This window comes from Leptonotus elevatus, chromosome 17 (assembly GCF_054856555.1).
Source record: "Leptonotus elevatus isolate MCC_2025b chromosome 17, RoL_Lele_1.0, whole genome shotgun sequence".
NCBI lineage: Eukaryota > Metazoa > Chordata > Actinopteri > Syngnathiformes > Syngnathidae > Leptonotus > Leptonotus elevatus.
In genome coordinates, this window is record NC_141255.1 from 2181456 (window position 1) to 2195296 (window position 13841).

Sequence of the window (13841 nt, forward strand, 5' to 3'; positions counted from 1 at the left end):
TCTCTTTCGAAAGGTAACGCAGCAGCTGATGCAATCAGTGTGGAGGGCTGGGATTCAAATTTTACTTTGAAGGAAGAAGTGTACTGCTGGCATGTAGAATTAAATTCAACCCCAAAGAAGCACTTTCGCTCTCACTTCGCTTCCAAATATGATCCAAACACATTTTCCCTTACAGGCATGAACGGAAATAGAAATAAGCTCATCCTTTTGCCGTCTTAAAACCCTTTACAGGGAATGTTTTTACTCATCTAACTGAAAAGCAAAAAATATTGTTAACATTAACTCACTGCCATTGACGGCTATAGACGTCAAAAATTCATTTGAACAATTTCTATTTCCCACTTTTGTTGACAAGAGTATGAAAACCTAGATTTAAAAAAAAAAAAAATTGTATTAGAACAGATATACAATTTGTGATTAATCGCGAGTTAACTAGTGAAGTTATGCGATTAATTACGATTAAAAATGGTAATCGCCTGACGCCCCTAATTTTTTAATAATCTTTTCTTTAAAAAAAAAAAAAGATTATAAAAATTTACATTTATTTATTTAAAAAAAAGAAAAGATTATTAAAAATACAATTAATCACAAATCTGTTCTAAATGCACAAACAAATCTAGGTTTTCATACTCTTGTTAAAAATAGTGGATTTTTTTTTAAACTAATAGAAATAGTTCAAATGAATTTATGACGTCTATAGCCGTCAATGGCAGTGAATGAGTTAAAAGATATAAAAATGCTGTTCTATACATGTCTCATTGTCATGCAAGTGTAAAAATACAAGTCAACTTTATTTGTAGGCTATACAGTGAAAAGAAGAGAAAAAAAAAGACGATTTTGCAATGTAAAATCAACCAATAATTATTTTTAAAATAGTAATAATTATACACGTTTACCACCAATGATGCTGAAATACGTCACCTGCCACTTACAGCTTCAAAAATAAAAGCTAATGTTTTTATTCTATTTGTCATTCTTATTATCTGCTGTGAACTTCTGTATCACCTGAATTTCCTCTGGTGATCATATTATCTTACCGAGATATTACATTTTATTAACCCATTCAATTGGTGGACTGTAACTAAGGCCACACAAATGGACACAAAATTAAAGCTATTTATTGAAATGTCACTGTCATATACTGTCCGAATCACATTTTTTTGCACTTGGATCTGCATCCGAGTCTTATTTGCTATTTAATTTGAATAAAATAATAATTTTTTTATAGGGATGAAGTTGAATGATATTGAAATCTCATTTTAAACACCGCACACCAGCTGCAGTGTTGCACTCTGATGCCTGATGTTTAACGCAAGGCCGTGTAATTATCATGCTCTATTTGTGTGCATATGTGCTCTCCCGCAGCGCAATTGTGTGCTTATGTGTGCGTTAAATCAATTGGACCCCCATTAATTCAAGGCGCACTCCCATTTTTCATGTGTAGTTTATAATACTAACTACAATAATAATACATGTGCTGCTGTGCATGTAGCTGGGTGGGGGCTGCAGTCTCGTAGCATCTGGTTGGCTGCTGGGCTTGGTTTCCATGGTAATGTCTGTTTGAAAAAAAAAAAAAAAAAAAAAAAGCAATTCAGTACAAAAGATTTTCCAATGATGTGTAATCGTCCTCTGAACAGGAAGTGGCACTTTATCAGCGGTTAAACAACACGTACTGATAAATATGCTGTATATAAATATGATTGTGTTAGAGTCGCAGATATAAGTGGAAAATAATAAAGGGAGTGTGTTTTTTACCACCGGAAAGGAAGTAAAAAGGATTGTGTCAGTTCAGTTGATTGACACAACTGCTTTTCCTGCCAAGATTAGAATTGTTTTTTGTTTACATTTGAATTCTTATTGGCTCGTTCTCATGATAATAAATCCATATTTTTTTTCGTGTTACTTGGCTACATATCAAGCAGGAATGATTTGTTTTTTTATCTGCTTCAATAATGATCTCTCATGTGCTACCTTGTACGCGGTCCAAAGGTCATTATGTAAGAAATAGCGCCATCTTGTGGACAGAACTATGAACGCTTCTGATTTTGCCAACAAGGAGGGGAGAAATGACCGCTACGTTTTAAAGTAATTTTGGAGAAAACTAAGTAACGTTGTTGTTTAATGAATTGTTTCTACAAATTTACGCAAATATGAGAAAATTAGAATTCATATTTATGTTGCATATTGTAGGGCCACATCGTAAGTCTGAAAATAGGACATAACTCAGACCTCAAATGTGTGACTCATGTGTCAAAAATTCCAATTTAAACCCTGTTTTCTTGTGGTTTCTGTGAGCAAGTGTATACAATCCCACGCCCTTGAACGCAGCACGGACACAAGAGTGGCGCGTGTTGGTGGTTGACGCGCTCACAAGTCACTCTGCTTGCGGTCAGACTCGTCACTCACAAACCATCTTGTCGTCTTCTCTAGGTTAGTTTTGACATTTATTTTTGTTCCTTTGGCATAATTAGATTCAGATCTTTATTATCTTTGATGCGCTCATTTCATTTATTAAGTTGAAATTGCTGGGCCTAATATTTACATATTTTAACAAATGCAAAGTGAGAGAGGCTGATTCGTTTTCATGCAGGCGCACTTTGTCGAGATATACTATAATGTGATCATTTGAAAAGAAATGACTTCAATTCGCTTTCATTTATGTCACTTATGTTGGGTCTTTGAACCAACACCCCCCCCCCCCCCCTTCCCCCCTCCCTACCTGTTAAAGGCTTCTGCACCCGCAATGACCCCACCAAGCACCCCCACACAACCCACCTTTCCTCTAAACTTCAAAAAGCTACGCTGCTTTGATGGTCATGAAAGTAAAGGTCTCCGGCACGCTGGCACGCTGACACTTGACCTTCGCGCGTGGAGCAGCCACGGGTGGGCACGCCGTAAACAGCTCCCAGTAAATATCAATCTTATGCATTAAAGGCTGATTTCGAGTCCTGTGTTAAAAAGCCCCCCCATTGACAGCTAATGGAAGCCTTCTTTAACATTTCAAAAAAAAAAGACGGAAAAGCCACGCTTCAGGACAAAACGTACAAACGTTTGTAAGTGTTAAGTCGGCATGTCACAGGAGAGGAAATGAGATGACGTCGACAGGAAATTGCACTACGAGTCGAGTGGGAGGACGTTCAACGTATAGGAAAGTTGATATTGTCGCGAACGAGGCCTACTTCCTGGATGATTGCTAATTAGCCTTTTTTAGCTTCCCATCGTGCTGTTGGATTAGATATGCACAAATGGACATATCTCACTTTCCTTTTTTTGCCATGAACACGCACAAAATTTGAGCCCTCCCTAAAAACCTGTGAGTTATTTTCAGCCCCCTCCAAAAAAAAAATAGTAATTCAAACTGTACAATAAATACCTAATATATCCATAAACTATTATCCCAAATTGAATTTATTAAAAAAAATAATTGTTTTACAGATGATGAGATGTAAAAAAATCAAATAAAATAAAAGTCACCAGATTACGAACTCTCAGTAGTAACTTAAGGCTAAATTTAACTTCCCTAACATACATCTCTCATTCACACATACTTTCTTGACACCAATTACTTTTTCCATATTAGCCAGGGCTTTGTCGGCATCTTGTGGCTCAATCAATATATATATATATATATATATATATTTATTTATTTATTTATTTATATATATATATATATATATATTTATTTGTTTATTTATTTATTTATTTATTTATATATATATATATATATATATATATATATATATATATATATATATATATATATATATATATATATATATATATATATATATATATATATATATATATATATATATATATTTATTTATTTATATATATATATATATATATTTATTTATTTATATATATATATTAAGAAAAAGCTGTCACTTTTCACACTCACATAACCACGTAAACCGGGACATTTCCGTCCACGTTTACCTTCCTTAAAGGCGTCCCAATACTTATGCCTACACATATGAATGTTCCTGATGTACGTTTAGGATTTCATCTCTATTAATAGTGCCGCGCACGCACACGCAGGCCTCAAATATCACAAGTGGCACTGGTGAGTTCCTTACTGTTAATTTGGTCACTAAAGGGGACATTGTTTTGTTGACGGCTGCCGTCAAGAAAAAAAAAAGGGGGACTAAAATGAATAATATGTTACTCACTGCCAGTAGAACAAGAAGTAAAGATAGCTAGCCTTAAAAAAAAAAAATAATATTTTTTTAAGTCAATTTTCTGTAGTGTAGAAATATCTTGGCATACAAATATTCTGCCTTGATTTGAGATATTGGCTGGATTTGACTTTTTTTTTGCAGCGTGCTAATGCTTCTGCCTCAGATGTCTGCTGTGATGTCACATCTCCTTTCTCCTCCTCTCGTAGGTCCTCTGGAGGCCAACCTCCTCCTCCTCCTCCTCCTCCTCCTTCTCCGCCGATCTCTCTCTCTCGCATGAACCAGGGCAGCTCGCCGTCCGTTCCGTCGAGGGAAGCCAACACGTCTCCAAACGCGGACGGGCTTGCCGCCATGTCGCCCTTCCTGCGCATCGGCTTCTCCAACTTTGAGATGGACCCGGGCCTGGAGTACCACGAGGAGGTGCTCAACCCTTATTGCGCTGTTTACATGAAGGAGGCCGTCGATACAGGTGGGACTCGGCTAAATATGACTTCGCCTCGTTAGCTGCTCGGATTAATGTGTCGTCGTCAATTGTTGCAATATTAACATTGCAGATGCTCAAGAAGCCTGAAATCACTTTCATTCAAATGATATCATCAGAATTTGTAACAAATTTGTATCAAATTTGTATCAAATTTGTAACAAATTTGTAACACATTTGTAACAAATTTGTAACAAATTTGTAACACATTTGTAACAAATTAGTAACAAATTAGTAACAAATTAGTAACAAATTTGTAACAAATTTGTAACACATTTGTAACAAATTTGTAACACATTTGTAACACATTTGTAACAAATTTGTAACACATTAGTAATAAGTAATAATACTCCTCATTGGTCCGTATTTGCATATATTTAAGTGCAACACACATTTGAAAACACAATAAGTAGATAAAACAGTAAGAGATCTGACTTATTTCAAAACGTGAACTAAATAAGCTGTTACTGTATATACAACTTCATTAATTTTTTTAATGTATTGTTTATGCATGTAACGCCTTCCTACTTTTTTTTTAATGAATATATTACAAAGCACATTCCAAGCAAGGAGGACTTTCCCAGAGGCTCAAATTCAAAGCTTCTGCTAATTAGGTTTTGATAAACAAAAAGACGAAAACGTAAAAAGATTGCTCTCGTCACGCGTGTTAGCTTTCGGCTGTTTTGAATGTTTTGCAAGGATTTTCATCATCATGCAAAGTTAAAGGCGGCTGCTGTTGCCATGGCGATTTATTGAAATGCTGCCTCTGAGCATCAGGTTGTTAATGAAGAACACTTTATTATTTCGACCTGTTTTTAAGTCTGCTTCTTTAATGTAGCCTACGAAGCATTTTCATCATCAACAATCCAGTCCTGTTTGTTGACGTTCATCTTTAGAATATCTTTTTGTAGGAAATGTCATTCGATTGTGCTGGTGTAACTCACGAGTGCCCCGTATATGCTCATGCAGCGACACAGTAAACTTGCCTGCAACAAAAGGGAAGAAAAAAAAAAAATCTCCCTTTTTCTGAGAAAAGCACAGGAAGTGATACGGCGACACCCGAGTGCGACGTCACCTGCTCGCAAAAAGTGACGGCGCTTGCGTTTGCACTCTGGCACAGATGGCAGACAGACGATGAGCCGATGACGGCCGCCACTTTGGGGAGTCGAAAAAGCTTAGCGGGCTTTATTGTGCGGGGCATGCGGGAATTACGCAAGTGGATATTTGCCACGTTATTATAACGCATGGGGGAAAATAACAACAACAAAAAAACGGCAGATGTCAACGAGAGCCGATAATCGCGCGGATATAGTGGCGAGAAGGTCAATGCTTTTGACGGCTTGGCAACCAGGAGCACATGAGCCTGTTTGTTTGGGTCGCAAATTCACAATGTGGACAGTAACAGAATTCGCCCTCTTTTTGTGGGAATCATCAAAAATTGTCACTGGGTTTATTGATTATACTTAAAAAGAAATTGCAACAGCGCTGAGTTCAAATGCTTCAAGAACAACAGAAACAAGCCATAAAATGACTGATTCCCTCCGACCAGGGGATCAGGAGCCGACACCGAATATCGGACGAGGCCATCCGAGATTGTCTGTCTACATGTGCTGCTGCACCGTTTGTGTCAAACACCCATTGCTAATTGTCATGAATGCTGGTTTTGCTAGCCTGCATTTTGCATCGTGCGACTTTCTTAAACCTCGCGATCTGCCAAACTGCAGCTTGTCGCGAAGTTGATCTCGCACTTTGTATCGCATATCAGTCGTTTCTTTCTCGCCCCCTCCCTGCAGAAAAGGGCCAGGTGTTCAAGCAGAAGAAGCCCACCATGTACCCCCCGTGGAGCACCACGTTCGACGCGCACGTGCACCGCGGACGCGTCATGCACGTGATGGTGAAGGACCGCACGGCCGAGCTCAAGTCGGAGGCCACCGTGGCGCTGGACTCGCTGGCCGCGCGCTGCAAGAAGGAGAGCGGCAAGCTGGAGATGTGGGTGCGTGTGCGTGTGCGCGCGCGTGCGTGCAAATCCGCTCGAGGTCACCACTTGACACTTTCAAACTTCACGCACATCATCATCCCTTTTATGAGCAACGTCGCCATCTGTTAGAGCTCGGCTTTGCTCACAGCCGACTTGAAGCGCGGCTACAATTCGTTACAGCTGCTCACTTTACGGGAAAAACATCCAAATTGAAGTGTTACCCCAAAACTTGAAGATTCTGGGACAACTCAGAGCTCAAAGTGAACCTATGGTTCGGTTACTCATTAAGAGCTGTGTCCCATTACTTTTGTTCTTATAGAGTAGGGGTAGGCAAACTTTTATTTTGATTTCTTTATCATGAAAATATTTGTTGGGATGGATAGGAACGCGCACCCCTAACCCTAACGAGAAAACTTTGTTGTTCTAATGAGAAACATTGTCATTACGAGAAAGTTTCTCATAATCAGAAACTTTCTCATTATGAGAAACTTTCTCATCCTAATGAGAAAAAAAATGAAATATCTTTCTCATTAGGATGAGAGTTTTTTTTAATAAAATAAAAAAAAGAAAAAATAAACAAATAAAAAATTGAAAAATTGAAAAATTGAAATTTTTTAAAAATTTTAAAAATTTAAAAATTTAAAAATTTAAAAATTTAAAAATTTAAAAATTTAAAAATTTAAAAATTTAAAAATTTACAAATTTAAAAATTTAAAAATTTAAAAATTTAAAAATTTAAAAATTTAAAAATTTAAAATTTTAAAAAGGGGAAAAAAAGAAAAAAAAGGATGACAGTAATTTCTCGTTCTCATGATAAATCTCATTGGGACGCGAACGTACGCTACTCAGCCTAACAAGATACTTTCTCATCCTACTGAGAAGGAAATGAAATATGTTTCTCATTAGGATGAGAAAACTTTCTCGTTCTAATGAGAAAAAAATTAAATATGGTTCTCATTAGGATGAGAAAACGTTCTCGTTCTAATGAGAAAAAAAAATTAAATATGGTTCTCATTAGGATGAGAAAACGTTCTCGTTCTAATGAGAAAAAAATTAAATATGGTTCTCATTAGGATGAGAAAACGTTCTCGTTCTAATGAGAACTTTCCTTATTATGGCGCAAAAGTTTCTCATTAGGATGAGAGACTTTCTCATCCAAATGAGATTTTTTTTTAAATATATATGTTTCTCATTAGAATGAAAAAACAATTCTCTCATTAAGACGCGAAAGTTTATCGTTAGGATGAGAAAGTGGGCCATGTCACTTTAAGGGCTCCATTAAAAAAAAATCATAGAAATGTAAAAAAATAAAATAAAATAAAAATGTTTTTGTAGCTGGGTGGGGTTATTTGAGTTCAAACGAATTGTTGAACCAATTTAAGATTAAACAGAGAATTGTTGACCAACTTAATAAAATTGCTTCAAGTGGTTAACACACAATTTGAATTACTGGTAAATTAATCTAAAGTGTTTAATGAATTCATAATAAATTTAACTTAATATCACTCTTTTTAGAGACCTCGCATACTTGCGGTTCGGCACCTTTTGGGGAGAGTGGGGTTGTTGTTTTTCATGGAAAACACATATTGGAGCTTTTATCAGTATTTGTCTAATTATTGAGGTTTACCAAAAGAGTTGGCCTCAAATGATCACTGGTGTTGTTTTCTTACTCAGTTGGACCTGAAGCCGCAGGGCCGCCTGCTCATGGAGGCCAGATATTACCTGGAGATAAGCGGTAAGTTATTTAACATGCAAACTCGCACAAATTATATTCATAAAAGTCAGAAATGGCACCGACTCCCAATTGTTTAAATAAATCCGGTTCCGCGGCATTCTTTCAATCTGAGAATAGAACATCCTGCAAGTGACGGGTCGAAGCGCCCCCTCGCGTCGCGGCGACCCTGTCCTTGTTAAGTGACGTCAAAATCATGTGACCAAATTTTCAGACGCGGCGAGCAATGCTGCTGGCGATTCCGAGCGCGAGGGTCTGTTTGCCCTCCATCATCGGCGTGGCGCCATCAAACAAGCCAAAATTCACGTGGTCAAGTGTCACGAGTTCAGCGCCACCTTCTTCCCGCAGCCCACCTTCTGCTCCGTCTGCAAAGAGTTTGTGTGGTGCGCCGCTCGCAACTTCGTTTTCATTCAATTTTTTCTTTTATTTCTTTCATCACTAATTGTTGATTTTGTTTTGGATTTTTTTTTTTTGGGCAGGGGTCTCAACAAGCAAGGGTACCAGTGCAGACGTGAGTGTCCTCCTATTTTGCCACCGGACATTTGGCGCGATTGCGTGGTCGGTCTTGACTGCTCTCTTTTTTGTGTGCGTCCTGCAGAGTGCAACGCGGCCATCCACAAGAAATGCATCGACAAGGTCATCGCCAAATGCACGGGTTCGGCCATCAACAGCAAGGAAACCATGGTAGCCAACACATCCGATGAGCTGGCCAAATCTTGGGGGCAACGGGAGACGACACCCGTCTGTCCTTCCGTCCTTCATCTGTAGGGATCTTAAGTATGCGCTAACTCGCGGCGGCTAATAATTGACGTGTTTTCAGATCCACAAGGAGCGCTTCAAGATCGACATGCCGCACAGGTTCAAAGTGTACAACTACAAGAGCCCCACCTTCTGTGAACACTGCGGGACCCTCCTGTGGGGGCTGGCCAAGCAGGGGCTCAAATGTGAGGGTGAGAGGGGACACTTTTATGCCGGCGTCAGCGCAGAAAGGTGCGTTTGGCTCCACACGCTTCACAACTGGTTTGCTTTCTGTCACTAGAATGTGGCATGAACGTCCACCACAAGTGCCAGAAGAAAGTGGCCAACCTGTGCGGGGTCAACCAGAAGCTGATGGCCGAAGCGCTGGCCATCATCGAGACCAAACAGCAGGTCAGGACCGGCCAGGTGAACTTCCTGCGACTCTTCCGCTCTCTCTGTATCAACATGCTGATGTCGCACCCGTCGCCCTCTAGGCCAGGAGCACCAAAGAAACGGACCTTGCGGGTCGGGAAGGTCCCGTTGGAGTCAACCAGCCCGGAATGATCCGGCCGAGTGCGCTGGAAATGGACTCGGCTGCCAGTAAAGGTACTGTTTTTAAATACGCTTGCTGTCCCGCAGGGGGCGCTCTTGAACGTGTAACTGTTACTCCGCAGAGCTGCAGGGTGTTTCCTGGGAGGGGCCAGCGGTCGCCGACAAGCCAGCGGTCGACGCATTGGAGGAGGAAGAAGAGCATCTTTACGATTTCCCTTCGCGGGAGCAGCCCAAGTTCTCCATTGATGACTTTGTCCTTCACAAGATGCTCGGCAAGGGCAGTTTTGGCAAGGTGATGATACTCATCGAAGACGGGAATAAAAAAAAAACTCGTCAAAGTAGCTCGCTGACATTTTTTTTTGCAGGTGTTTTTAGCTGAGCTGAAAAAGAGCGCTCAGTTTTTCGCCATCAAGGCTCTGAAGAAAGATGTGGTTCTGATGGACGATGACGTGGAGTGCACCATGGTGGAGAGGAGGGTCCTCTCTTTAGCCTGGGAAAACCCCTTCCTCACACACCTCCACTGCACTTTCCAGACCAAGGTAATTAATCCTTCTCCCCCCCCCCCACTCAAATTTGATCTGCTGTCTGGCAAAATCCAGTTCAGTCCACGTCTCCTCCCCTCCAGGAGAACCTGTTCTTTGTAATGGAGTATCTGAACGGAGGCGACCTGATGTTCCACATCCAGAACTGCCACAAGTTTGACCTGCACAGATCAACGTAGGCGCTCACGGCCCAGGTTGTCTTCTGGACACGGTCCCTCACACTTCTCTCGTCCTTCAGCTTCTACGCGGCCGAGATCGTCTGCGGCCTTCAGTTCTTGCACTCCAGAGGAATCATCTACAGGTGACAAAAGATATTGTAGATAGATAGATCGATTTTATTTCAATTATTTTATACTGTCTCGCCCTTTGTTTGCGAGTGCCTTTTTTTGGGAGCGTTGCGCATGTTGTACACGATTTGGCCACTTAGGGGCAGTGTGGTTCCGCACGTTCTGATACACTGTTAAGTTGTAGCCACAATAGAAAGTAGAATAAAAAAAGTCACGATCAAGTTATGCCAATAAGAGTTGTTTTTTGCTGCGTAGGAAGAGTATATGCCGGTGAGCAATGTTAACATGCTTCTCTGTAAACATTCCTGAAGCGTTTTTTTTGTATGATTAGCCGTTCCTTTGAGTGCAGCGAGTAGCATGCTAATTGGTGTTAGCGAGTCAATGGCACTTTCCATTGTGCGTTAGCCTTAAGCTAGCTACATTCGGGAAACAAGCTAAACAAAGAGTGTTTGCATTTACAGTGTGTAATTTTCTTCGTTTTGTGTGTTTAGATTTACAGTTAAACTCAACTGGAGGGTAATTAACGGCTTGATACTATAACAATAGTATTGTTAGTTTGAGTTTGGGGACTGATAAGAGTAAGGGAACACACTACAGGAAGTATATATATATATATATATATATATATATATATATATATATATATATATATATATATATATATATATATATATATATATATATATATATATATAAAACATTTATTGCTAGCTACATAGAGTAGCAGATGTGGTCCACACAGTTTTTGTGAAAGAAAAAGCACTTTCCTTACAATTCATTAATAAATGTTAAAACAAAAAACATATTTGTCAATCAAATCGTTTTGAATCGAAAATTTATTCTGAATCAAATCGAATTGTGAGACAGTCAACGATTCCCACCCCTGATAGATAGATACATAGATAGATATAGCTAGATACTTTATTCAACCCATAATATTCACACAATTTACAATCGATAAAGTACAAAAACAGAAGATTAAAATGTTGGTTAGTGATACAATGTATACTAATCAATCTTAAGTAAGTATGCTACGGGTAATCTGTGCACAAAGTCATTTCTTTCCTGCTGTGTGCGCAGGGATCTGAAGCTGGACAATGTGCTGCTGGACTCGGAAGGCCACATCAAGATTGCAGACTTTGGGATGTGCAAGGAGAAGATGTTGGAGGAGGCCAGGACGTCCACTTTCTGCGGGACGCCGGACTACATCGCTCCCGAGGTAATCTCTGTTTCAATTTTGCAAATTTTGAGATACAGCCTGGTAAAGCTAAAAAAAAAAAAAAAACAGGAAGTCGGAGTAACCGACTATTGAATTCCACATGATTTATGATGAAAACTCAGATACTGCTGGGCCAAAAGTATAACAGCTCGGTGGACTGGTGGTCGTTCGGCGTGCTGCTGTACGAGATGCTCATCGGTCAGTCTCCCTTCTACGGCCGAGACGAGGAGGAGCTCTTTCAGTCCATACGCACCGACAACCCGGCATACCCCCGCTGGCTGACCCGGGACACCAAGGACATCCTGATCAAGGTCGGACTCCGACGTGGGTTTGTCCTTAATGCGTCTGTTCCTCAATGCTGCCATTGTCCTGCAGCTGTTCGTCAGGGAGCCAGAGGAGCGGCTGGGAGTGAAGGCAAACATCAGGCTGCACAGCTTCTTCGCCGCCACCGACTGGAAGGCCCTTGAGCAGCGGAAGGTGGTGCCGCCTTTCAAGCCAACCTTGGTAAGTTCCAGTTTGCGGTACTTAGTTAACGCAATGATTCCCAACCACATTTGTGTTTATTTACAATTGCTACAGATTAATGTATCTTTGGTCATCTGAGAGGAAAAACAATTCAACATTCTTCCACTAGATGGCAGAAGGTGACCTGTTGCCATTCACCCAATAGAAATAAGAGCTTTGTGTTGACCTAAACAGGCCCAGATTTCACACTAAGGAAGTAAATTTGTGAGTAAATTGAGACGAGTTTTAACGTGGTCTCCAACTTGACCGTCTCTGCGCTTGCAGACTTCCCCCAGCGACTGCAGCAATTTTGACAAAGAGTTCATCAATGAGAAGCCACGCCTGTCGTGCGCCGACCGCGCGCTCATGAACAGCGTGGACCAGACCATGTTCCGGAACTTCTCCTTTGTCAATCCTGGCATGGCTCATGTGACAGCGCGCTGATCTCTCCCCGCCGACCAATCAAGACTTGAAAGTGGTCCATTTTGGGACAAAAACACAGCAGACGTTTAGCCAAGTAAGACAAAACGGACAATGTCGCACAAATAAGTCCCCGTTGTCGATACATCTTCTAATGTCATTAAGTGTAGCTAGCTGTTCAGACCTCGTGCATAACGTTTGTTCTCATCGGGATGCTTGAATATGCAACAGTCTCAAAGATGGACTGTGGGCTTTTCAATAATCTTCTCATTGTTGTAATTTTAATGTCAGTGACTTCCGTTTACATTTCAATTACCTCAGAAATGTTGATGGCACTTGCCTTGTTCTGGGTATAATAAAAAAACATGATGTCTATGACGTGTTTGCGGCAATTTCCCTCAGCCTCAACTTTTTTACTGATATTTAATACTGAAAAGCAAACTGGCGTGGAGAAGAGGCGCCCTAGCCAGGATAACACCAGAAAAGTCAAAGTGAGTATTCAGAAGAGCTGTCGAAACTCAAAAAGAAGCAGAATCCCATCAACTTTTGTGTAACTAATCTGTTTACTATATCATTTTTTTTCCCCAGTGGCCAAAGTGCAGCTGTCATCAGTAACATGAGGCTCCATGAACCGTAAGTAGGACAACTGCTTTTTATATGTTGTTTCAATAGGGGGCGCCAGAGTACAATATACAAGCGCAAATGTACAGTATACAGTTGAAGAGTTCAAACGTCAAAATCAATCAATGTTACTTTTCTCTTCCTCTGAACTCTGAAGGGAATCAATGTTAAGTGTCAACGTTATATTATTTCATACTTAGTATTAAAAAAAAAAGCAGAATGCCAGTTCAGTCTAATTTTATAGTTCTGTGTACCGTTTTCAACTAAATTATTAAATTTGAGTTGACTGGTTGCTCTTTGAAAATACTTTTTAGTAAAATATTTCATTCAAATTAGCCTCTTAGTTGCATAATACATAACTTAAAATTCCCTAAATAAAACTTACAAAGAAACTCATTTTACCCATTTCACATAATGTGGAGTTTCTTTTTTTTAAATATTACTTTTCAAATAGCCATGGCAGGTTAGTAGATAACTGGAAAAAATTAATGACAAATTTCAGCCTGAAATGTATCACCTCGTCTGTAAATGTTAGCCTACTTGTTGGAGACATTTTGAATTATTTAGCTCAAAGCTGTCAAACAATTTC

General features: G+C 39.8%; 1 protein-coding gene across 2 annotated transcripts; it reads left to right on the forward strand.

Moving 5' to 3' along the window:
* The first annotated feature begins 2362 nt into the window (after window positions 1-2362).
* prkcq (protein kinase C, theta) lies at window positions 2363-13006 on the forward strand. 2 transcript variants are annotated; one of them, XM_086058057.1, is made up of 18 exons: window positions 2363-2430; window positions 4388-4647; window positions 6453-6652; window positions 8312-8372; window positions 8584-8752; window positions 8849-8880; window positions 8968-9053; window positions 9190-9319; window positions 9409-9533; window positions 9602-9713; window positions 9782-9951; window positions 10025-10198; window positions 10285-10376; window positions 10440-10502; window positions 11569-11707; window positions 11830-12018; window positions 12083-12211; window positions 12497-13006. In XM_086058057.1, exons 2-18 carry the CDS (start codon window positions 4455-4457, stop codon window positions 12653-12655), a joined length of 2223 nt encoding a protein of 740 aa, XP_085914183.1. In that variant the 5' UTR covers window positions 2363-2430; window positions 4388-4454; the 3' UTR covers window positions 12656-13006. The 2 variants fall into 2 exon arrangements, with proteins under 2 accessions (XP_085914183.1, XP_085914184.1); XM_086058058.1 differs by having other exon boundaries at window positions 9409-9518.
* The last annotated feature ends 835 nt before the right edge of the window (window positions 13007-13841 follow it).